Below are 26,790 nucleotides of genomic sequence, written 5' to 3' on the forward strand. Positions count from 1 at the left end.
TTGGGAAACAACATGTCTTAATACTTTATACTATTTTTCATCACAGTATAAAAGCTGCCTTTATATTTTAGGAAGGGGGTCCCTTTACATTTGGCGGTACATGACATGCTGAAAAGACTTCCGGCCAATTTCTATGCTGGTTTATGCTGGTTTGGTCCTGGTCTGAATGGTCGACCAGCATAGTCATGCTTTTCTTTCTGGGAAGCTGATTGAAAAAAAAAAAGGAAGAGGTCGTCGTCTTGTTGGTTAAGCTAAACCCTGTTGGGGACAGCAGAATCCAAAACGCAACATATGCTGGTCTCTTCAACAGGGTAGATGCTGAGAGACACGGGCAGCCTGAGAGACAGACAGATGGCTAACTGGGCTGATAGGAAGACTGACAGACAAGCAGCCAGGAGGACAAGAGACATGTAAGAACAGACAGAAACTGAGAGATAGACAGCATCCTGTCACAGATGTTGCCAACAGGTCCAAGTGATTACAAGCAAAGCAGCATGACTCGCTGCAGGAGAATCACAGCTTTTCAAAAGCAATTTCTAGGCTAGACTCTTTGTCCAAGTGAAGGATTTGGACTGACAGGTCAGCGGCTCCTGCAAAGACACCTATACAAACTAGCAAAACCGTTCCCGTTGGTGAGGAGACACGCATAACATCCATTCAATCTGCCCTCACGCTCCCTATACCCTTCTAATGATGAAACTTTATATCTAAAAGAGAAATCCACATTCCTTTGATACAGCATTTTGTGTAATCACCTTATCGGTGTCCGGCAGGCAAACGCCCCTCATCCCTAACCTGATTTCTTTAGTGTTAGGAGGAGATCCATCAGGATACATCCAAAAGCTGGCTGAGGTTTGTACATCTGGAACACATTTGGAAGAACTTAGACAAGCGCTCTGAAGCACCTCTTCACTGTCTAATCACAGGCAGTGCTAATAGTGCTTCAGACGTCTGAACATAGGATGTGCATTGTGTTCTCTGTTTGCTGTCATTAAAGCGTGAGGATGATAGATTGAGAGTAGGGTCTAATGTAGTACCTAGTGAAGCTCAATTATTAATCTCAAATATAATAACATAATGCTTCGGCTCTAAAATCTGAGCCATATTCGAAACCGCTTTAAAAATTCTATACACATACAGATGACCGCCCATCAATTTAATTATGCATTTATGTGTCAAGTTGCTAAATTGATTGGCAACAATAAACAGCCTTTTGAGCTATATTATTATTATTTTTTTATTAGAATTGTTTATTATTATAATGATCATTCATCTTTTTCTTCATAATACTACTACTATACTACTACTACTACTACTACTACTACTAATAATAATGTATTAATTGAATAATAAATAAAGGGTATTTAATAATAAAATAACAACAATAATAGTTGTTGTTAAATAATTTATTATGAACTTATTATCAAATATCATGTATTGATTATTAAAATAATATATTGTACTTCAATGTATGTATTTTTTATTTATTATTATTACTACTACTACTACGTTAAAACTACAAATATGACATAAATATACTTTATTATTTTAATGATAAATTATTCGAATTTCACAATATTTAAATAACACCACCACCACCAATATTAATAATAAATACATAAATATAAATGTTATGTATTCATTTTAATAATATTTAATAATAAATTATTTAACAACAATAATAGGTGTTAATAATTTATCATTAAACACCATTTATTTTTAAAATACATGATATTTATATTATACTTATGCATTTTGAAATGTATTATTATTATTAGTGTTAATTTATTGTTAAATATAATTTAATCATTACTAAAATAATATTTTATTCTTAAATGTACATTTGTAATTTATTATTATTACTACTAATGTTTGAAAATATGAATATTATATACATATAATTTATTATTTATAATAAATAAATATTTTTTTATGTATAATAAATTAATACTTTTCATAATATGTTTAACAACAACAACAACAACAATAAAAATTCTAATATTAAGGGATAGTTCATCCAAAAATTCCATGACGTGAGTTATTTATTTAGCCAACAATTAAAGGCTTTAGGCTATTAAAAATAGGCCAAACTACCCGTTTTAAAATGATATACATCATTTGTATATCTACAATTCTTCTACATTAAAGCAAGTAAAACGGATAAGACAAGAGGTGTGAATTAACAGGAAAATGATAGTAAGGTACAGCATATATCATCTATGAAAAAAACCTTTTTCTACCTCTACAATTACATTTGCTCTAAATAGGCCTGCATTTTCATAGTACTTTCATGCTGATGCTCATGTGAAGTGAGAAGCTTATTCAGGAGTCATTTTAACCACACAAGTCAAACCAGAAAATAAAGTTTTTTCCTAGAAACACCATGCTTCTGTGCTGCTTACAAGATTCTCCATGATTCACCTTGTTTCGATGTCTTAGCAGGCCCGGTTCTACGGGGGTGCTTGAGGGTGCTAAGCACCCTCAAATAAAAGTGAAAGCACCCTCAGATGAAAAATTATTAATAGCACACATAAACGAGATTTTGCCGAAAATAAAACACAGACGGATTTCACACTCTTGCCTATAATAGGATAGCCTACACAAAATAAATAAATTAATAAAATTAAACAAATATATATATATATATTAAATAAATTATTTCGTTATGCTTTCATGTTTAATGCATTGTAGTTGTCCTTTCGTGATCGCAATACGCAAAAGGTGAAGCTGTCTCTTTAATTGCCCACTTTGCTTGCGTGCGTGCTTCCCGCTCAGAAATTTTGTTAGCTGACTTTCTGAGACGGGGCTTTAGGTAACGTTATGTGTGTTGTGTAACGTTAAGCTAGCGCAGCTTCTTGGTCTTTTGCTGTCAATTGTTTTGAACTGCTTGTCGTTGTTATTGGAGTTGTCATAAAGAATATAGCAGCAATACCTTGGTGTAATAACGTTACTGCAGCAGTGCTTTATCAATATGTTTATGCATAACGCTAACAATGAATGACTGATTGGGTGTTGATGTGTTGTCATGGTTGTCATATTGTACAGACCCGGCATTCAGCGCTAGTGCATTATGGGTTTGTTGGGAGTTGATTTATGCGTTATTACAGCAATATGGTTGGGGTTTGTGTTAGTAAAGTTACGTGTGTTTATGTTCAAGTTAGGTTGGATGTTCTTGGTACATTTTCTGCCTTGTTATGTAAAAATGTGTCTCTCACCGTCATGGAGAGAGACGTGTGTAAGGCAGTGACTTTTGGCCATTCTAGGAGTGTTCAATTGAAGTTGAAGCCGGTTACAACAAGGGTATCACTACAGTGTAAGTAGGCTATGTGTGGTATGTTTTAATGTTTTGCAAAGTGAAGATTGCTGCTTGTTTACATGCTATTCTATAATTTACTGCCAGATCGTATATTGTTTAACATAACAGCAATTACAGTAGTATTGTTGTATACAACATCCCCAATTTTGAGATACTATGTTTCAGACTGATGACTGAGCTATTTCCTACGAGCAGCACCCTCACTATATTCAGAAGCACCCTCAGTGATTTGGTTCTAGAACCGGGCCTGTGTCTTAGTAAGAGTCCAACTCTGCTATTCTCTCTCACACTGCCTCCAGCTGTAATGACACACATCATCAGCCCCTCGCCAACAATCCCTCCATATACTACATCATGAACGACAGGCTCACCAAACGCATCAAATACCCTTGAGAAATCAGAGAAGCCTTGCAAACAAAGTCTCTTGTCTAAACTACGTAATTGCCTTCAAATCTAATCAGCTTTCTGTCAGTGCACCGGTGGATGGACTGGGCTCATTTTTCTCGGTCCATGGCCAGCATGCTGGAGCATTCCCACTGTACAGACACTGGTGGAGGTGTACGGACGCGGGATGCCGGACTTTAATCAAAGAGACAAGCGGGAGAGCCAGTGATGGCTCAGCACGGGCTGAGGGACAGTTTGGCACTGGCCCGCTGTTTCCCATTGTGCGCCTGTTTCTCTCAGCGGGTTTGATGAAGAGCTGACAATGTGGCAGGTAATATAGGGCTGTAATCCACAATACCTTACACAGGTCCACAATCGGCCTGTTAAACGGGTGATTTAGATAACAGGCTCCCGCTCTGAATGCAGCTGTGTTTGCTGGCTTATTGCACAAAACGTCTCTGAATTTCAGAATAAAATGGGTTGCGCGGTTAGATCCTCATCTCTTCTTTCTTGCCCGACCCCGACGTGACATTAACAGATGGACTAAATTAATGAATTTGAACACCATTCAAAAGTTTGGGGTCTGCAAGATTTTTTGTTGTTGTTGAAGAAATTCATATTTTTATTAAGTAAGAACGCATTAAATTGATCAAAAGTCTATTATTTTAGAACTTTTTATTCATCAAAGAATCCTAAAAAAAAAACTAACAGGTTAAAGCAATTAATAAAGCAATTAAACCAAACACATTGAGAAGTATAAAAGCTTTTCACTTTAAAAGCATGTGTTTTATTTGTGTTGTTTTATGTTTGTAATTTTAAATCAAAGCCTGTCGTCTTTGACCTAAGATTGATTGAGACTATTTTCTACATACTGTAGTAACATGTGAAATGCAAAAATAGCAACACTAATTAGAAAAACAGCCACGGTATGGTATATGACTGAATAAATGAATTGTTACCGAACCTCTTTGATGTTTAACTGTGGAGCGAGAACGAGTCTTCATATCAAAGTGCTATGTTCCTTCAAAGGAAGAGCTGAAGTCTCTTGACTTAAGGGGCTGAATGTAGGGATCAGTAAAGAAAGCATGCATGGAAAACAAATGTGGTTCCCTAGGTGCTCTCTATGTGAAAACTTATATGAGTATCAAATTTCTCTGTCTACCACAGTTGAATTTATTTACCCAAGATCAATGAGTATTGAGCTATGACACACACACACACACACACACACACACCCACATACACACATATACACACACATACATATATATATATATATATATAAATATATAGGCTGAAGTGTGTGACATTGCTTTTGCAATAATTTTACCAGTTACTTTGTGTACTTTTGATGAAATAGTTCCAAACAAAGTTAATGAACTATCAAATGCTGCACTTCTCTGATAAAAACAGTATATGCGGTTTCTTGCTAAATGAATCTATGTTTTTGAATGAATCAGTTGAATGAATGTTCCATTGATTCACTCCCATTAAGCGTGTTCGCCTTAAATTGACGCTGCGCTTACTGATTGGTGTATGGCATCAAAGTACCGCAAAAGCGATTCAAAAAGCATAAGGAGGCAAAAGCATTCACGCGGTCCTGATGATGTCACTGATCTAAAACACCTTTTCACTTGAAAAAATGTGTTGAACAAATCGATTGAATGAATGATTCACTGACTCACTCATTAAGACAGTTATTTGTACCACCTAGCAGTGTTATTTTATTATATTTTTTAATTCCTATTTTGAATGAGACCTTTTCCATTTTTTATTTCCATTATTATTATTTTTTTCCATATGTGCTTTTGTCATTTTTTTATATTTAGCTTTGATTTGTTTCATGAAATCATAGTCAGTGTGAATGCTCCTTCACTTCAAAGCTGATCAAAATCAATTGGTTTCAAAAAGTCTTGCATACTAGCACAAGTTGTACTTGTTTTCGTTTCTTGCTGCTGTTTAGTTGAGCGTTTCACAGAAAATACATTCCCAGATAACAGCAAATAATGGACTTGTACTGTTTTCTTGGGTGTCTGAAAGTATTTCATGCTTCAAAAACGTCCCCATAGAAAAACCCACACAATGTTTATTAAATTGCCACGACTCGAAAATCCCAGTTGGCTAGTCAAAGGCAGGTCAGGAGTTGTTACTCACCAGCAAGGCTGCCTGGTCTCTGTAGAGTGGCGGTGGCGTAGAGATCGTGGGATATCTTGTACTGCTCAGCCGAGTGCACCAGCCTTTTGGGTGAAAGCGTGGCATAAGTAGACACTCCGGCGCTCTGCAGCTGCTGATAGATAGGTGATGCGTTATTGGGTGGAGACGCTAACCGGTGAGGGGAGCCTGAAGCGTGAGTGCCAGGTGATCCTCCGATGCCCACCGCATTGATCGGCGAGCTACTACTGTAGGATTTGGCAAGCCTGCCCGGAGAAGGCTTGGGGGAGGCCGAGGAGGATGAGGAGGGCAGGCGCTGGGTGGTGGCGTAACCTGATGTGTCAGAGGCCGAACCCAGACGCTGCAGTTTAGTCGGGGATCCGCTGGACTGCATTGAGTTCAGGGGTGAGCTGACGCGCTGGGCAGGCAGAGTAGAGCTAGAGTAATACAGGCCCGGGCCGGACGCTGCAGACGGATGCTGGGAACCGGACAGCAGGGCACCGCCATGGCTCTGACAGGAGTCGCCCGCCGCGAGCTGGGCTGCACGGTTAGATGTCACCTAGGAGAAGAGTAAGATAACTGTTATATCTAATCAAAACAGATCCTTATTAAAAAGAAAAAATTCGCCCTCATGTCATTTCTTTCTTCTGTGGAACACAAAAGAAGATATTTCGAAATAAGATAATTCAAAGAATTGCATTACCATTTAAAAGTTTAGGGCATCAAGATTGTGTTTTTGTTTCTAAAGAAATGAATACATTTATTCAGAAATCAGTTTAATTGATAAAAGTGACAGTAAAAGCATTTATTATGTTACAAAACATTTCTATGACAATATAGTTTGCAAAAAAAATAAAAAATAAAAGAAAATAGCACAACTGTTTTCAACACTCATCATAAGAAATGTTTCTTGAGCAGCAAATCAGCATATTAGAATGATTTCTGAAGGATCATGTGACACTGAAGACTGGACGCTGAAAATTCAGCTAATTTTTTCTTGCATGTTTAGTGAACTAACATCATGGCATTTGGGGTTTGTGCTGCCATATTTGATGTAGTCGGTTCTAGAGTAATATTGATTAAATGTACACAACCTTTATGATCTTTTGAGAAGGTTTTTGACCCTAATGATTTTCATAATATGACAAAATGACCAAAAACATTCACCAAAATATCTTCTTTTGAGTTCCACAGAAGGATGAAAGTCATAGAGGTTTGGAATGACACAACGGCCGAGTAAATGATGACTTTTAATTTTCAACTAATAACTATCCCTTTAGGGGTAAGTTGGTTTACTTGATATTCAGATGGTGATATATGAAACAATAATTCCTTTGAAAGTAATATGCAAGCATGTTTCCTGAACACATAAAAAAAGCCTGTAAACGGAAGTTATTGCATATACATGCAATATAGCCGGGCAAATTAATGCTGGCGCAGGGCCAGTCATTTAGAAAGACGCTTTTGGCGTGTGAATAAACATTTCTTCCTTTAGATTCCTCATAATCACCATGATGATTGTGGGTGATTACAATGAAACATTAGTTCCACTGTTTCTCATTTACAGAAAGCATGAAACCTGATTATTCTTATTCAGAATAAATTAGGTTATTTTTAAACTGGCAGTCAGTGCAATTTCCAGTGATGGGAAAAAAAGCTTAGCGGGGTTTTATGTCTCCTTCATTGCATTGATATCAGGTAATAACATTCAAATGGAGAGTTGAATAAATATGAGGCAAAGGTCTTGAAGATAGAGAGAATGTTTGTGCTAGAAAAGTGTATGACATTTAAAGCTAAACCCAGCTTTGTTTGCCTCCACACTATGTTCTTAAAGATTCTTCAGTGAATCTCCTTATTAAGAACAGTTTTACTGTATAAGTGGAATTTACTAGAATCCACCTTAAAAACCTTGAAAATAAAATAAAAAATACAATAAAATAAAATAATGCCAGGTTCAGATTACACGATTTTGGCACAATTTTGTCATGATCTGTTTAACGTAGTGCGTTGGGTGATTCGTAAATGACAATGGGCGTCGGGACGCAAGAAACAATTGTTGTAAATACAAGTTATTGCACATACATTGCATATACAACGCCGACCGATGCCACGTTTGCGACGCTTCACGTTGTCACAACAAAAAGACTAGCCTGTTTAATTTTTTTTGGTCCTCCATGACGGGTTCCATCACATCTGTGACACTGACCAATAGAAGCACAGAAGCTCTTTCAAACATGTCAAAACAAAAGAGAGACGATTGTATTGGTGCTGCTAGGTGGAATTATGAAATGAAGTAAAGGTTTGTGGAGCTATGGCAACAGTACTCCTACCTATATTTTATTTCCTTGAAGAACAACCACGACAGAGTGAAAAAAGATCAATACTGACGAACGATAGACGAGGCACTTCAGCAAAATGTGAGTGCTGGAATTAGCATTAGGCTAGTACAGACTATTGCTTGTCACACTCTTCTTCATCTACTGCACATCACAACTGGATATTGCCTAATGGACTCTTCCATCTCAACATTCACCTTGCATATAGACTGTTGTACCCGCACCGTCCGCACGGACACAAAAATTGGGCTGCACAGGGGTGGTGTGCTCGGACTTCTGCAAACAGGCAATGCGCGGACCGTTGTAGATGGCCAAAGTATACTTTGAGCTTTAGTAATTCAACCTCACTAATGAACTAATTGGTTGTTGGGCAACTTGGTGATCACTGAAACCCAAGGATGGGCAATGTCCAAGTTTTTTTTATCAGGGTTGGAGCTAAACTGGGTTGGACAGTGGCACCCCATGACCGAGTTTCCCATCCCTGTCGTATCCCATTCCTAACCTAAGTCTTTGCTTTGTCGACATGCCATCACATAATCTGAAGGTTGTGAGATCAAGCTTCACATAGGACAGTGTTGTACAATTGCGTTGCGCCTGAACAGTGACAATAAAGAGCTTGACCAACTTGGCCAAATCTTGATCACCTGATTCTTTGAAGACTATCACAGTACATTCTTGATGCACAGTCTTTATATCACCATACTGCTTCTTCTAGATATCCTGAAGCCCTTCTTAGAGATGGTTTACTATAAAGAATTAAAGAATAAGCTGTGGAATGTAAAAAGGTTCTCCTGTGATATCAGGCTGCAAAAAGCTTTTTGGTTGTAACTGTAATCTTTATTTTCAAGAGTGTGCTGCTTCTCCTGATAAGACTTTAATGAATGAGATAGAAGAGATGGAAGAATCCTCTCAAGATAGGATTGTGAAGATTTAAAAAAGGCATTTAATAGCTCAATATCATGTTATACCAAGGTGTAATACAATTATACCATCATTCCTGAATGCTTTATCTTTCCATCTCTCTCTCTCTCTCTCTCTCTCTCTCTCTCTCTCTCTCTCTCTCTCTCTCTCTCTCTCTCTCTCTCTATCTCTCCCTCTCTCTCTCTCTCTCTCTCTCTCTCTCTCTCTCTCTCTCTCTCTCTCTCTCTATCTCTCCCTCTCTCTCTCTCTCTCTCTCTCTCTCTCTCTCTCTCTCTCTCTCTCTCGCTAAGAGGGAGAAATGCATCCCGGCGTAGAGAGAAGAGAAACACCTACTTGAAGAGACTGTAACTGGTTCCTGATGTGGATGAATTATTTAGGGAACAAGAGGTTTATGGTGTTAAAAATATCTACATAAAAGCACCTAACTGATGTGTTGTGTTATATAAACCCATCCTGGAGCAGACAAGCCCTCTTCAGATTACCCTCCACACAACCAACCCAACAGTCCACACGAACACAAAAGAGAAAGAAAAAGAGAGACGCTGGAAACACAATACATTTTTTTGCGTTCAATGTGAAAAAAAACATCTTTCTGAGAAACTGCATTCATTTAAAATGAGAACATTTTCAAAGAATCTTCAGAGAGAATCAGAGAGGCCCTCATCGACTATCTGAGAAACACACGCTGGGCATCTTTCATTAAAAGACAGAGGGCCTATGTGTTCATTAAAAGTGTCTAAGGATGTGAAAGGCAAGAGAGCAAAAGGGAGGGCGAGGGAGCGAGAGAGTGAGGATGTGCCAATGTCAGCTTTATCGTGACCGACCGCTCAGGCATTTCTTCTGTCATTTGCATGCGCTAGACATTCAGTTAATTAGCGAACATGGAGGAAATTAAACATTTGTGTTCTGAACAGACTTCGTACCTTTTTAGGGAACATTTCTAGCTTGTAGCAGGTGTGCGAGACTCATTTAAAAGAAATGAAAGTTGGGAGAAACCGCCCTGCAGGGTTTGCTGTAATTACAGTCTCATCAACAGGGCACAATTTAACTCCCCGGATAATGACAAAGTTTGCCTTGCACACGCTCGCCGCTCGATGCGATGCAGTACCACTGCCGTCTGCTGACAAACGCTTCGGTTTTGCAGTTAATTGCTTTAATCAGGTTTTGAAATCACTTTTTAGGCAGCAGCTTGAAACATGACCCCAAGCTGGAGCCCGGGAGTCATTCAGTGCCAGTCCCAAAAAAGAAAAAGCAGAATTGCTACAACATCCCTGATCACGAGAGACTCGCGGTGCAGAACAGAGCAGTCACGTCGAAAAACAAAGAGAGAGGAGGTGAAAATACAAAAAGTGAGGGATGGTATTGTAACGAGACCAGGAGGAAATAAGGAAAGAAGAAGCGCTCACCTGGTTGTAGCTGTGCACGGCTCCTCCGGGCTGGCCGCTGGAGCGTGGAGGGGGCTGAGGCTGCTGGGTTTGTGGTGCGGACAAGCAGTCGCTCAGGGCCAGGGTCTGGTTACTATGGTAGCTGGCGGAGTACTGGAGGGAGCCCTCTGGGTTCGAGCTGAGCTGCAGTGAGCTCTGAGAGAGCAGACTCGGTCCTGTGTGCAGAGCGTGAGGGAGAGAGAGAGAGAGAGAGAGCGAGAGATGGAGAGAGAGGGAGAGAGCAATTCAGCAAGGCAGCAATGCAGCCCTCAGCCTGGTAGAAATGGCATACATAATTTATTAGAAGGGGAGGAGTGAAATAGAGAGAGAAGCAAAGAAGCGAGCGAAAGACAGCACGAGATGGGGATTAAAATGACAAGAGAAAACCCACAAGCAAAATAACGTGCGAGAGGAGAGAAACCAAGAAAAATGAAGTGTGTGTGCGCATGTCAGCAAACAACTGAAGAGCTGGCAGAACTAGGGATGGGCTTGAGGATAACTGATCATGATCAGTCATGAAGATTTGAAGAATAATGGACTGATGGCTTTTTCATCCAAACTTTAAAACATTTAGTAACAACTATACATAAATGTGTCAAAAAAGACCACATTTTTTAATAAGTTAGTGGTTACGGTATAATTGTATAGCAAAAGCTATAAAGTCACCATTGCATTAATCACTAGCTGGAACTAGATCCCCCAAAAACACTCGATTTGAAAGTGCAATCTTTGCGGTAAGTGTCATGTGACTAATTAATATATCTCAATAGTACATAAAGTCCTTTACAACAATGCTTAAACACTGGCAAAATGATAAATCAGAGCTGTTCTAATTTTAAGTTAGCACATTAATAAATGTTTAAACATTGCTGTTAAGGACTTTATTTATCAGTGAATTATATACAGTATGTATGTATATACTGTATATAATCCATTATTTCCATTCATTACTAATAATAATACCAAAAATAGCATGTGTTCCACAAGCCCTCTCTTGTGTACTCAGTTTATCATTTATCTGTCAAATACTTAAACATAATGACCAAAATGTCCATCCCTGTCAGATTACAAAGATAATCAGCTACAGCCAAACTGCGTGTCTGGAGAGCGGCTCTTGGACAATCTGACAGCAAATGAGATTGCATCAACAATCATAGTTTGTCAAGATGCTATCAACCCTGATGTAGCCTTCAGCAAGCCCATGTTTGGACTATCAGTCTCAAACAGATTAGCTGCTCCCTGAAACATACTGTGAAAATAATGATTGTTTTTTTCCCCTCCACTCACAAAATACTGTGCCTTTAAAAACAGCTTGAGTTAAAGCATCTCAGGTTTCTCAGGAGGAGGATGTTGTCTGCTCTCCTCATGCTACACAATAATCTATGGCTCCTCTATCAGACAGATCCATCAAGCTGGTCTGAAGAGATAAGAAAATTGGTGCATTATTCGAGTCCATAATAGCCTGCTGCTCTCATTTATGTTTGCATTGATCTGTAAACCCCTGATCAGACGAGGGGAATGCAATGCTTTTAAAGCTTTGGTTATCCTAATGCTTTCCTCTGTCCTGGACCCTTGGCCAAATTATCAGAAGGTCATCAGACTTCATGGCATGGCAAGGTGAAGTCTCAAATGCCATTAAAGTTGATCAAAAGCTGCAGTACATGAGAGTCTGCATGCTGAACTATTTCTTTAATGCTGTCACATAAATTCTAATCCTAATAATGTAGAAACAACTTAAAAACATAAAGACAGTAGGCTATATTTTAGCATCTTTTTATGAAATAAGACCAGTATCACTGATACCAATACTGCTACTGATGTCTCTATAAAAATAAATAAAATAAATAAAAAAACTCTCAGTTTTAGCCATTAATCATATCCATCCAGCATAACAGTATAACTGAAAGATATATATATATATATATATATTTATTTTTTATATTTTTTTTACATTTATTATAAATTTTTAATGTACAGTAAGTGAAACAATCTCCACATAACCCCATTATAATAAATGTCACATTTACCTGTGCCCTTCAATATATCAGGGTTATTTTTTCTATTGGCCCAGTCAGACCAGTTCAGATTTGAACTTGTCCTGTCAAAATGCACAAAAAGTTTGCTTTTGTTGTTTTTGACCCATTTAATCTTGTAAACAGTGCTTTACGATTTTTAGGTAGGCCTAACAGTTAGGATATATACAGAAATTGAATAAAGTTATCAAACAATTCACAGGCTTTACTGCAAACATTATAAATTAAATACAGATGAGTCCTTATTAAAGCTACAAAAGTAATTCAGTCAAGAGCAGTAAGTGTCATTATTGCATAAATTATAAATTAAATATAAATTAATCATTATTAAAGCTACAAAATTAATCAGTTAAGAGCAGTGAGTAATGATTTTCTATTTTCCTTTTGTGCTTTGATTATCCTTAAAGGGTTAGTTCACCCAAAAATGAAAATTCTGTCAGTAATTACTCACCCTCATGTTGTTCCAACCCCGTAAGACCTTCGTTCATCTTCAGAACACAAATTAAGATATTTTTGATTAAATCTGAGAGCTGGATCACTTCTCCATAGGCTTCTAAGGCATTATAACTTGCTGGCCCAGAAAATGTATTAAAGACATCGTTAATATAGTCCAAGTGACTACAGTGGCTCAATCTTAAGTTTATAAAGCGGCGAGAATACTTTTTGTGCGCAAAAAACAAACAAAAATAACGACTTTATTTCACTATTCATTTCCTTCTCTCTGGGCCTCGAGTTATTTCACGTAGTGTTTTAGCGCAGCGCATCTGTGTTGCACGTCACACGCATCACACACATGACCAGCGTCGGCCAATAGTGAGCCTACGTGTGACGTAAAACACAGATGCACTGCGCTGTTATACTACGTGAAAAGACTCGAGGCCCAGAGAGAAGGAAATGAAAAGTGGAATAAAGTCGTTATTTTTGTTGTTTTTTGCGCACAAAAAGTATTCTCGTCGCTTTATAAACTTAAGATTGAGCCACTGTAGTCACTTGGACTATATTAACGATGTCTTTAATACATTTTCTGGGCCAGCAAGTTATAATGCCTTAGAAGCCTATGGAGGAGTGATCCAGCTCTCAGATTTAATCAGAAATATCTTCATTTGTGTTCCGAAGATGAACGAAGGTCTTACGGAGTTGGAACAACATGAGGGTGAGTAATTACTGACAGAATTTTCATTTTTGGGTGAACTAACCCTTTAATGACAGACAGCAGCAGGTTTATTAGGCTGCTGTCACTTTAAGACCTGCCACACATGATGTGGATCTGATATACATACCATTTTCTCATAACTCTTTACATTCATTTAAGACTTTATTTAACTCATTTAAGACTGTGCTTGTGAGGATACTCGACAAAACAGGCATTTTGGCATAATTATGTGTGATTTTTTGTCCGTTCAAGCGCTGTCTGAAGTGGCTTTCTACATGTGCGCACGCGATTGTGTGTCAGGAGATTCATAGACGTGTACCAGTACTGCATTGCGTTATCTTTTGTGTCTTATCACACTTGAATGGTTTAAAACAGTGGTTCTCAACCTTTTTTGGGCCAGCGCCCCCTATCCAATATCCAAATCCCTGAACGCCCCCCACCCCCAAAATAATGAGCGACCTGGAACGAGTGAGAGTTAACAGATGAAATAAGTGCAAAATTGTCTTTTATTAATACAATTGAACTGTACTCCACAATGATTAATCCAAAAAACAAGTTATAAACTGCATTGGCATAGCAATACCAGTGTTTCTCACAGGACTTTTGGTAAATCTGTGGTGGGTGGACCTCGGGTCTTCTAGGGGGGTTCGGGGGCATGCCCCCCCTAAGAAAATTGTATGCATTTTAATGTTAAATTCATCAATCTGGTGCACTTTGAGAGTTCAAAATTAAAAGTGCCAACCCATATTCAGTGTGCAAATTAAACAAAGAAAAATTCAAACCTTTTATTTGTGTCTGTCTACATTACACTACTACATAATAATAGTCACATGACAGTAATAGCCATATGTTTTATTACGCATTTAGGACAGTATTGCAAGAAGCTGCTTACATTAACCTTACTTTCGAAAAATAAATAAATACAATCATGATTTTTCATGAAAAATTATGTTAGAATTGTAGGCCTAAAATACCTTGGTATCAGCTTGTTTTCATCAATGGTATAATTAATACAATTACAATTAATTTGGTTTGTTGTGATTAATTTGTGTTCATAATCGGTAAAAAACCTTCTAACAAGATTAAACACATATGAACAATTAAATTATTATTATATTATTAATTATTTTTATATCTTGAAACTACCCAAGCAGCGTTTCGCGCTCAGATGTGACGGCGGAATGAATACATTACCAAAATGTGATTGCAGAATATATTTAAATTATCCATCAAATTGTCATTTTCTTCTTACTGTCTTGCGAGTTAACAATAATGCCTGACCAGTAAATTACTTGGTGAACAAAGAAAACATTTTGGCATTAGGGATTTGAATTAGTTAATGCCTAAAAATGTAAAAGTTTTACCTTATAAATAGAATAAAGTTTAATTAATTTTAAAATTCGTCGCCAGAGTGAATGGGAACATGATTTATTGAGTGTTTCTTAAGTCAATACTTTTTAATGGCTTGTCAACTTTCCATTCCTCCGCTGCGTGATTCTGCACCACCAGATTGTTGTCAGCGTGAAACACATTTCTGAGCGCGTGAATGCTGATTCTTGTCAGCGCTGGATTCTAGTCAGTGCTGGAGCGCTGGTCTATGACTGGAAAAATAATAGAGTCTTATTACAGCTAAATTACAAAATGCTTAAAATGAATAAAAGTAAATGAACAAAAATTTGCGTTACATATTTAAAATCGTGAACGCCCCCCATTAACGCCTGAACGCCCCCCTTTCAAAAGTCTTGCTTCCAACGCCCCCCGTTGTTCTCTGAACGCCCCCGTTGAGAACCACTAGTTTAAAAGCATGAATAAGAGAGTGGTCATATAATGTAAAGCTTGCCAAAGGATGACAGGAAAAAACGTGTGCTGCGTCAATTGCATTATATATTTTTAACGTGTTAAACACGTCGGCCAACTCTGATAATCAATTGACTAAATATCGCCCAGACTGATATGTTGCTGTCACTCATGCTAATATTCTAATGTGCTTTTTGTTCCTTTTCTTTTATACATATGCATATGTATTTTTTTGTTTACGTCTTTTTCAGCTACCAGGGAATCAAAACAGCATGTCTAAAAGGCTGCAGCTACAGCATCACAGCAGTGACCCTAAATATAGCTCCTCACCTAGTGTAAGACACTTACACAGCTCTTACACATCTGACTTCCCCCATCCTCAGTCAAGCCTACCCAAGAGATCTGCCGTGCTCTCATTCACCTCCTTAAAACAGAGCGGCTAGATTAGTTTAACTGAGGATAACACCTCCATACATGTAAATCAGTGTTGCTGAAACTCAAACATCAAAGAGCTGTGCAGCTCTGTACACTGAATCACACAAAATAAGTCACACATCTCCAATGTACAGCCCTCCAAAAACCATTTCAAAAGCTTCTGTGGGAGGTGTTCATATAGGAACGCTCCTCTTTTCCCATGTCTCCGTTTCCCTCCCTCCCTTCCTTAGAATTAAATGGCACAATCAGCAGCAGGATTATTATGCTGCTGTCACTTTAATACCGAATGCACTGATTTAATAGAGCATACTGATTCACTTGCGCTCTCTTTCTCAAATGTTTACGTTCATTTAAGATATAAACGACGTTGTTTACAAGGATACTAGCAAAGACGGGCATTTTGACACATACGAGTGTGTATTTGACCGTTCAAGCCAAATAAGGCGCCAAAAACAACTAAGTTCAAGACTCACGCGCTGTATGAGCAGCGGCTTCATTTGCGCGCATCTCTCACAGCGCTCAGAAGAGTTTCTTAGACAGCACAAACATATATTGAAAATAGTCCCCTTTTGCTGCTTATTGCACTTGAATGATTTAAAGGCTAATTAAAAGGCTTAATATACATTCAAATGATAAGCTTTCATGACGGAGCAGCACGGGTACGTCACGTGAGCGAAACCACGATAGAGACGATAGTCAAGAATCTCTACCGGTTAACAAATTTCTACCGGTTAATCGTAACTACCAGTATATCGCCCACCCCTACTATAAATTATTGTTTTGTACACTGTAATGGATTATAAGATTATAATAAACGGGTACGATTTTAAAACGTTTTCTTCTCAAATCAATATTTCATGTCCCAGTCAATATTTACAGTATGTGGTGAAAATCTGTGCATTAAGTGATACGACTGTACAGTATCCCTTTAATGTCTGTCTTGTTTGAACTTGTTTGTTCGTCTAGGCTCAAAGCTGCTTGCTATGAACTGTTTTCAATATTTCATATCTAATTACAAACTTATGTGGCAAGTAGCTGTGTAATAAGCAAGATAATGTGTACATCCAGCTGGCCGTTATCGAAAAATAAGAGCCTCAACCGACTCCACTCCAAAAATTACTAGTAGAATAAACAGACCCGATAGACAGCAGAAGAAAATTGGATAAATTACAGTTGTTTCACCTGCCATGGTATGAAGAAGGTGCTTGACAACATTTCACGTATACTTCCAGGCTGTTAAATTATCCTCTGGATGGAATAAACTTGTACTAAAAATATATAATCCCATCATGGAAGTGCATGGACTGTTGGACACATATAAAATATTACCATAAGAAGCACCTCTACTTTTTATGCTGGGCTCCATCTCTCTAGGATGAAACATTTCATGAAGAATCTACTTTTTTATGTTCTTTTACAAGGCTTGCAAGAGCAAAAGCAAAATCCTCATGTTTCTTTGACTCAGTACAAGAAAGACGGTGACATGGATATATAAAATTAGATGAAACCTAAGGAAACAATTTGAAAAGTCTGACATTACACATAGCAGGCACTGAGACCGATGCCTTGTAGACATCAGTCTTTTTCTTATTCCTGTAATGCTTAGATTACTAATGCATTCTGAGCCAGCTCCATTCAAAGAATAAAGTCTTTGGAGCACAGAGGCCAATGTTTGTTGGCTGTCAGATAATGCATAAAAGCGTGTCCACATTAGACACCTCCACAACACTCCAGCTACTTTATGTCGACTCACCCTGCTATCAGATAAATTATTGAAAGGCACCCTGTTCTTAGCAAAACGTTAGAGTTTGCTGTAATTCCAGACCGTTATAGTAAATATACTTAGTTTCAATACATAATTCATGGCCTTTTATGTTAGGCTGTGGTGTTCTAACGCCTGAAGCCCAGAGAATGTTGTGGTTGAGATGTGTGTTCAGAAGAGGCGTTATCTGTTTTGATTATTTCGACTTTAAAGCTAGAATTGGATTGCAAAAACCTGTGGCATTTTTCTCGTCGCCAACCTTAACAGAATGTGCAAAGTCAATAACTTATTTAAAAGCCTCTTTGAACTCCCAAAAAAGATCAATGGCATGCAACTTTCTGGGAGGAGATCAGGAAAGTTTTCGGTGGAGTAATATATCCTCCATAAAACAGACACAAAGCCTTCGTGTTCTTAAGAGGGGGAAGGGGGAATGAGTGGAGAAGTTACACTTCATCATAGAAAAAGATTTATGAATTCTAGTGTATCTTGCTCAAGTATCGTCCATCATGGTTGGCTATAGCAGCCCTGGAGTAGACGGAGATGCAGTGTGTTGATATTGTATCATCTTATTTTAAAAAAGAAAAACACTGAAAAGCCAAAAGACATTCAGATTGGACATTTTTTTTTTGAAAGTTGCAAATAAAGCAAAGAATATTTGGAGTATGTTTTACAAGAAAATACTATTTCAGTCTTCTTCAAAATTGTTACATTTAATTTAATGTGTTACATACTAACAGTACTTTGTAATAACTTTTAAAAAAATTAAATATCACGAATTAGAATTTCGAAACAGTGTTTTCAATAAAAACTGGAAAATTGCTACATACCACATTCTACTGTCAGGGAAAGCTGAACCTGCAGATGAATTCACCAAACATGAAACTTTCATATTTTACTCTCTCTCTGTAACAGCCTCATTCTGTTTTGGTTTCGTTTTCATTCTGTTCCCTGTTCTGGTTTGCCTGAGTTCTGTTTTCTAATTAGTTTCCATAGTTACTCATTAGTTTTAAATCTTTTCTTTGTTCCGTTGATTACTCTGTGTGTATTTAAGCCCTTAGTTTCCTCTGTTTATTGTTCAGTATGTTGTATTTTTCCCCGTGTTCAGAGTTTGGTGATTATTAAAGGCTGTTTCTGTTCTATTGTTCGTCATTGTGCAATTATTACTGCAAACCATTTTTGCGACACTCTCACCGTTTAAATTTGTTTTCAGAAAAATATGTTATTTTGAAGAATGCAATGAAGAATGTTAAACAACACTGGATTTTCATTGTAATACATATATTCTTTGTTGCGCAGATGAACGAAACAGGTTTGAAACAACATGAGGATGAGGATTTTCATTTTTGGGTGAATTATCTCTGTAACAGATTTGATTTGCCTATAATGGAGTTTGTTTGTTTTTTGCCCACAACAGACATAACTCTAAATATATGTATAAAAATAGACTTCTGCCCATATGTTCTGGCACACAACGTTTTGCTGTCTTAATTTAACATGGCATGCAGCCAGATGTAGTTTCACAAAAATGACAAAAATAAATGTTATTACCATCCCTAAATAAAACGCTTTAGGTGCAATGTACAACATAACAGGCAGTTTCATTATCAAAACTTACATAATACAATCAATGTACATAACATTAATCCAGACAGATGCTCTCAGTAACCTTCAAAATGCAGATACAAAGTGAGACAAACTGTTGCCTTTTACAGTTATTGTCGTGAAAAGGCTGTTTCCTAATTTCAGTGTCAAGGAGATGGTAAACATAATTTTTGATTGCTGCACATTATCTACCTAGCTTTTTTTCTTTTCTTTAAGTATTATTAATATTTTATTATTAATTTTTAATTTTATATTTTATTTTGCATGTAAGATTATTTAGCTTACTCATTAAAAGTGTGGGAAAACTCCCAAAATGCACTTTTGCAGAAAATTATTATTACTTTTACAACTGTCAAGCATTTATAAGCCATACATAGTTTTACTGAAGCAAACTAAATTGCTCAAAGCCTTTATGATTAATATCACAAGAGAGAAATCAACTGCTGAGACAGCAGGATGTGAAAAAAAGCTTTAATTCAATCACTGATTTTAAAAACTGCTCGACTCTGACAACATATTCGAAACCAACTATTTTGCGCACCATGAGGAAATAATTGATTTTTTTCCCCAAACATAATTAGCACTGTGCCATTTTTGAAATTAGAAATGTTCTGCAATTGTGTAGAGAGTCAACACTCTCTATAATTTCTTTTTTCTTTGCCAAAAGGCTCTGTCTGGAAATACTTTCATATTATTGCAAAAACTAGCACTAGATTATTTGATGGACGAGTTACCACATGCACTGCCAATATTATAGATGCCGTTAGTGACATTAGTTGTTCAGAAAATCTATTCACTAAACACAGTAAAAAAAAAGTTGCTGCCTTCAATTTTTAAGTACAATCAACTTGAATGTTTAAGTCATTTCAACTTAAATTACATGAAACTGACTTGAAAAAATTGTTGAATCTTGCATAACATAAACTGTTTTGATGAGTTTAAGCAATATAAGAAAATTTGTCATAACTTATTGATCATATAATTTTTTTACAGTGAATAGACATGCCCCCTCTAACAAAAACCCGCCCTCCCCCATATATGCTGCCCTGTTAACATGCAACATTATTGACAGTAAATGTCCTCCTTTCAAATGAGTGTAGACATCAATAGTGTGACTCTTAGTCAGGTTGTTAAGTTCTACAAATGAAATCAATGGTCAAAATCTCTTCACTAATTGGTAGGATTAGTTTTATGCTTCTTTAATGGACTACATAAAGCATTCTCAGGCACTCCTTCAAAAAAAAGTGATGACTACTCACTATCAGCTGTGGTGTATTCCTGATGATCCAAGATCCCAGACTCCTGTAGGGAGCGGATACATGAATCCACCAGTTCCAGACCAGTGTTTAGTTCATCCTCAATGTCTTTCTGTCCATCTGGGGGGAAAAAAACAGGAAGGTTAATCACGCATACACCCCAGACACTTCCTGAAGCCTCATTCGTCACACTTGGTCTTTGACCTTCTGAACTTTTCCATTCACCTGCTCACTAAGCATCTAAACAGGCTAAGATTGAATTTAATTGGCTGTTTGGATGACCCTGTTAACCATGCTGCTTGTTCTGTCAGAAGTGACAGCCAACTCTTCCAGGGCCAGTGTGGTGTAATTTGCCAAGGGATAAAGGGTTACACAAGACTCCTAAGACAAAAGATTAACCTCTCAACTAGAGCAGCAACCATTCGGCCAGAGAACAGGATGCCAAGCTGGGATTCGTCTCTCTTTAGACACATAAGAGAGTGACGCAGATGGGAAATGTGTCTAGTTAAAGATGATTACATGTATATGTATATGTATATGTATATGTATATGTATATGTATATATATATATACACACACATACATACACAGTATATATATTCTAATCTAAATATTTAAAACTTATTTTATTCTTTTATTCAGACCAATAACGTGTATTCAACACATTTTTCAATCGTTTTTTGAATACTGAAATTCATAAAGATGATGCAATGATTCTGTATGCTGCACAACTAATTCACTCTAGTTATGAATGTATTCTCCCCCCTAAAAAGAAAAAGCCTGGCAGCAAAATTGTACAAATCATAAAATAAAATTAATTTACCTTGGGTATTCCAGCGAAACTGCTCATCGGCTGAACTGTAAAGTAGAAAAAGAACACAGTTGGAATTAAAGTCTCCCTCACCAATCACATTTCACACATTAGCATGGGCGTATGCACTTTTTTCCCGGGCAATTGTGTTCACGTAGATGTTTTCATTGGGCCAATGAGAATAAATCTATATTTAAATTCAAAAAGCCAAGATATTCTACTGTATGCATGACATGGCATTTTATTCTTATCCAAAAAGTAGGAAATGTGAGCATTATGGAGCGCTAAACACTGTCATGTAATGTAGGTTTCATTCATACTGGAAGCCGGAGGGCGATCTCTCGCAAAAAGTTTTGACTGATGAAACGTCAAAACAATAAACACACGATGGTTTACAATATATTGTTTATGTGTGTTTTTCAAGCCATCTTGGGGTATTTTCATAACGATAAAGTATATGAATAATGCAGTGCTAATTGACAGGTTTAATTACAGTATATAATATATTTTCTGTCTTATTCAGTGATCATTTTGTTTTCTACATTGTAGGCTATAAAATCCATGATGACAATGCCAAAGTGTTTTTAGTACATCAACCAATTATAAAATTGTCATTAAGAAATTATAGGGAAAAAATATGACAGAATACAAGTTATTGTTAGTGTTCAGCAGTGTATTTGACTTTCTAGAAAATTACAAGCAAGAAATAAAAAAATTAAACTTGTCAATTAGACAAAGGTCAGAAAAAAAACTGCCATTACACTTGACATTTCTACGCCCCTGCACATTAGCATGCATACCGTACAAAATAACATAGAAGTAAACCCTGCTGAAAAGAAAATCCTGCTTAAAAAAACCTGATCAATTTAATGCATCCTTTCTGAATAAAAGTAATCATTTGCTAATTTCTTTTGAATTATAATAAAATGTGATTCTTTAAGTTGAACAATAAATCTTAAGTAAGTTGCTGAGTTGGATTAATGTTTATTTAATTTATTTTTTTTACTTCAAAAAGACCTACACCGTTGATTAGTGGTTTAGTCCCATTTACTCTCTTCCCAGCATGCACTGGGGCAAGATTAATTTACATGGCTGAACAATTGCTAGTTTTATTTACATTGTGGTTCATGATGTTCACATTTATAAACTCATCTTGTGACTTCAAGAGGAGTCTGTTCCTATTAAAAACTATCTTTTAGGTCGGTATTTGACATTTTTTTTCACAATTAATGTTAATAGACTTGAACACTTTTAATCATCATGACATTTTATCATTGAACATGAAAATAAATGTGCATAGAATCTTACATTTACAAATAGGTAATATTTACAATGAAGGCATATTTTAAGTGATATCAACATCATATATTAAGTTTAGTCACAACATTTAAACTCAAAAAGCCATGTAAACGTTTACCTTACTTTTGTAATCTCATTTTTACAGTATGATGCATGGCTTCCATGCCTTTTTTTCTGTCCGCCTGATACAGTAGATTTGAGATGTAAGAGAATAATTGTGCAGCCCCCAACAACTCTCATAACAACACAACATCGCTGACAGGAAATTAAAGCTGAGGGTGTCACTTCACACTAATGCAGATTTGTTTTCCCACTCTCCCAGATCTGGGATCAAAGGTTAACCAGGATAATGCTTCCCACCTTTTAGACCATCATTATTATAAAGATTTCCTATTCACTGAGAAAGAATTACAAATGACATTGTACAGGCACATAGTGGGGAATGAGACTGGTGCAGAATATTGGATTTCCCGGCCCGTGATCGATAATGTCGGTGCCTGACTGGGCCAGAAGAAGGAAAAAGAGAGAGAAAGGGAGAGAACAGGGATGGAGTTAGCTAAAATCAGCTCTGTTGCGGTTGACTACCCATCTACTGTATAGACGCCTTCAGGCGTAGCATGCTGTGACCCATGATCCTCTGCTGCGGCAGCCTGACAAACTGTTAGAGGGTTTCCTGCATCGAAAAAAGTCAATTTATCAGCAGTAGATTGTTGCATAAGGCACCATGGGGGAAAAAAAGTGTGTGTAGGACCAGCAAAACGTCCTACCCCCTATGGAAAACTCTTCTGCTGCCCACCGCTGTCCCCCATCGTCAGACAATCATGGCCATTTATTCATTCAGCCTATCCTAGGGCTGCATTAAACAGCAGGCATTGGGAATACATATCTAAAAAAAAAGTGGAAACGACTGAGGTGACATTGGAGTGACGGTAGATATTTACAGCGTGTGCCCTTGTTCAAGGACTAAGGGGGCAGAGCTGCTGTAAACTATAAACAGCAAGGAAGACGTCCGAGTCATTTCTGAAAGCAGAAGAACCTGCGCGGTCACGGAAGACGGCGTAGCAGGAGAATTCCATTAGAGTATGCATGAAAACACTTCAAAACACACAAAGATGCATCAAGGCAGTGTAGAAGAGCTGTTTCATGTGTATAATGAATCTATAGGGATGGGTAAATAAAAGATCACATGGAGTGAATCAAGGGAATTGAGAGCTGTTTTTTCTTTTTTTCTTTGTATAATAGAATTAAGAGTGCATATACTGTGAAAGTTTGGACACTCGGGAGGTCCTGAGCTATTGCACATGTTACGAGTCAGTTGACCTGATAATCTTGTCAAAGTAGCTGGTACACGGCACAACTGTACATCACAGCGAGCTGACGGTAATCGTGTGAGCTTTCGGGCTAAACACGGAGACTGGAGCTTTCAATGTTGCTACTGCTATAGCTTTGGATAATTTTTTTTTTTTTTTTTTAAATAAGTGTGCAAATGATTTGGTGAAAAGCAGAGAACAGCACAGCCATTCATTTAAACAAAAACAACTAGAGTGTATTTGTGTGCGTTCTTGTATATATGATTTTGAGAACTCAAATATGTATAATGACATGGGTATTACAACGTAATACCCAACGACACTTCCTGTGCCCTTGTAAACCAAATGGCTTTAAAAACACACTAAACTGTGTTTGCTGAAATACAAAAAATGCCAAAAGTTTTGTGTGATTAGTAGGTTTAGGGGTAGGGTTAGTGTAAGAGGATAGAATATACAGTTTGTACAGTATAAAAACCATTACACCTACGGAGAGTCCCTGTAAACCACATACAAGTATCTGTTTGTGTTTGTGTGTGTCCGAGTATGAGCATCCTGTAGGGTTGCAGCCACTGGGCTATAATAATATTCATAGATCTAGCCTATGTGACGTGGTTGTGTATAATTTGTCAATAGAGGACAGCCTATACACTGGTCAAAATCAGGCCGACTCCCCAAATTTTAAAAACATTATCAGGAAAACATTATCGGGAAGTGCTCATAACGTATTTGACTTGACTCTCACACAATGCGAGCTGTGACTATACGATCTAATGTTTTTAAAGTTTGGGTTAGCTTTAAGTGAGTGTAAGATACTGTTAAAATTGATTTTTCTTATGCCCACCAAAGTTACATTTAAGTCAAGTCAAGTCAAGTATATTTGTATAGCGCTTTTCACAATACAGATTGTATCAAAGCAGCTTCACAGTATTAAATCAAAATAGCACAACAAGGTTTGTTTCCAGTGGAAAAAACGTCCACGTTTGGTAAGGCTGATCAATAGTATTATTGATTGATTAAATTAAATTAAATATCCCCAACTGAGCAAGCCAAAGGCAACAGTGGCAAGGAACCGAAAAACTCCATCAAGTGACCTAATGGTGACCTAAAACTCCATCAGGTGACCTAATGGAGAAAAAAAAAACCTTGGGAGAACCCAGGCTCAGTCGGGGGCCAGTTCTCCTCTGGCGTTTATGAACTAGAGGCCGGATTTAACTGTAAGATTAAAAATATTATATGAATGCCTGGCTGAAGAGATGCGTCTTTAATCTAGTTTTAAACTGGGAGAGCGAGTCTGAGCAACGAACAGTATCAGGAAGGCTATTCCAGAGTTTTGGAGCTAAATGTGAAAATGCTCTCCCTCCTTTGGTGGATCTGGATATCCTAGGTATGACCAAAAGCCTTGAATTTAGTGATCTTAAAGAACGCAATGGATTATAGGGCGATAGAAGATCCGTTAAATAGACTGGAGCTAAGCCAGTAGCAATACCTTGTAATTAATATGGAACATTATAGGTAACCTATGTAGTGATGATAAAATCAGTGTTATATGATCATATTTTCTTGATCTAGTAAGAACTCTAGCGGCTGCATTTTGGACTAACTGTAGCTTGTTTATTGAGGATGCAGGACAACCAGCTAATAAAGCATTACAGTAATCTAGTCTCGAGGTCATGAATGCATGAACTAACTTTTCTGCATCAGAAACTGATAGCATATTACGTAGCTTAGCAATGTTTCTAAGGTGGAAAAAGGCTGTTTTTGTAACATATGAAATATGATTTTCAAAAGACAGGTTGCAGTCTAGTATAACACCCAGGTCTTTTACTGTAGAGGATAAAGTAACAGGACATCCTACTATGTTAAAGTTGTATTGTGAGAGGTTTTGTGGGCAGTTTTTTGAACCGATAAGTAGTACCTCTGTCTTGTCTGGATTTAATAAAAGAAAATTATGCGTCATCCAATCTTTTATGTCTGTAACACACTCTGTCAGTTTGGATAATTTAGCGTTTTCATCCGGCCGTGATGAAATATATATTTGAGTGTCATCAGCATAACAATGGAAACATGCGGCACATTTACTTGATCACAAAAAAACAGTAATATTGTGAAATATCATTACAATTTAAATAACCATTTTCAATTTAAACATTTTAAAATGTTTTTTATTCATATTTTCATATTCATATTTTTGTGAAAACTGTGAAACATATTTTTCAGGATTCCTTGAATAGAATAGAAAGTGCAAAAGAACTGCACTTATTTGAAATAACACATTTCATGCCTACAGTATGCTGTATTAACCTCACAGAAATATAAAAATCTTCTATGGTAAATTCTACACGTACATCAAGTTCTGCAAAGGGGTTTAGTGAAAGGCCCTAACGCAAACCCCATGAGGATGTTTAGAGCTAGTGCGCTTGGAACATTACTTATGAACTTACATTTGAGACCAAGCATCTCAAAAGTGAAGGACAGGAGAGAAAGTTCTCAGCTGACAAAATGATTTTTTTTCAGCAGCCTGTTTATACAGATTTCTTCACTTTAAATAATGCATGAGTCTGGAGTCTGAATAATAAAAATGTTGACTTGTTTGAATGGGAAATGGTTCTAATAATCAAAATCTTTTTATATAATCGTGTGCGGAAGGAACGAATAAACCCGTGTGAATACGTCTGGAATGAAATGCTGACGTGATTCCATAGAAATGTTTCTTTTTTGTCCTGTTGCTTTATCAACGTTTGAGAGAAAAATTACATCAAAGCATAAACTCTGCGTCACAACTTAGATCGTTCCTTTTCAG

At 37.1% G+C, this 26,790-nt stretch overlaps 1 protein-coding gene across 4 annotated transcripts in view; it reads right to left on the minus strand.

The window, feature by feature from the left end:
• The window catches only part of ctnnd2a (catenin (cadherin-associated protein), delta 2a), a 282,577-nt gene that overhangs the window by 128,676 nt on the left and 127,111 nt on the right, over positions 1–26,790 (minus strand). For all 4 annotated transcript variants that reach the window (XM_084102138.1, XM_084102137.1, XM_084102140.1 and 1 more), the window contains 4 exons: positions 21,394–21,428; positions 20,574–20,690; positions 10,515–10,708; positions 5,855–6,410 (listed from right to left, as the gene is read on the minus strand). In XM_084102138.1, coding sequence (XP_083958264.1) covers positions 5,855–6,410; positions 10,515–10,708; positions 20,574–20,690; positions 21,394–21,428 — 902 coding nt within the window. The remainder of the gene's footprint in view (positions 1–5,854; positions 6,411–10,514; positions 10,709–20,573; positions 20,691–21,393; positions 21,429–26,790) is intronic.

The sequence above is a fragment of the Abramis brama genome, assembly GCF_963993115.1.
Source record: "Abramis brama genome assembly, chromosome: 24".
NCBI classification, from domain to species: domain Eukaryota; kingdom Metazoa; phylum Chordata; class Actinopteri; order Cypriniformes; family Leuciscidae; genus Abramis; species Abramis brama.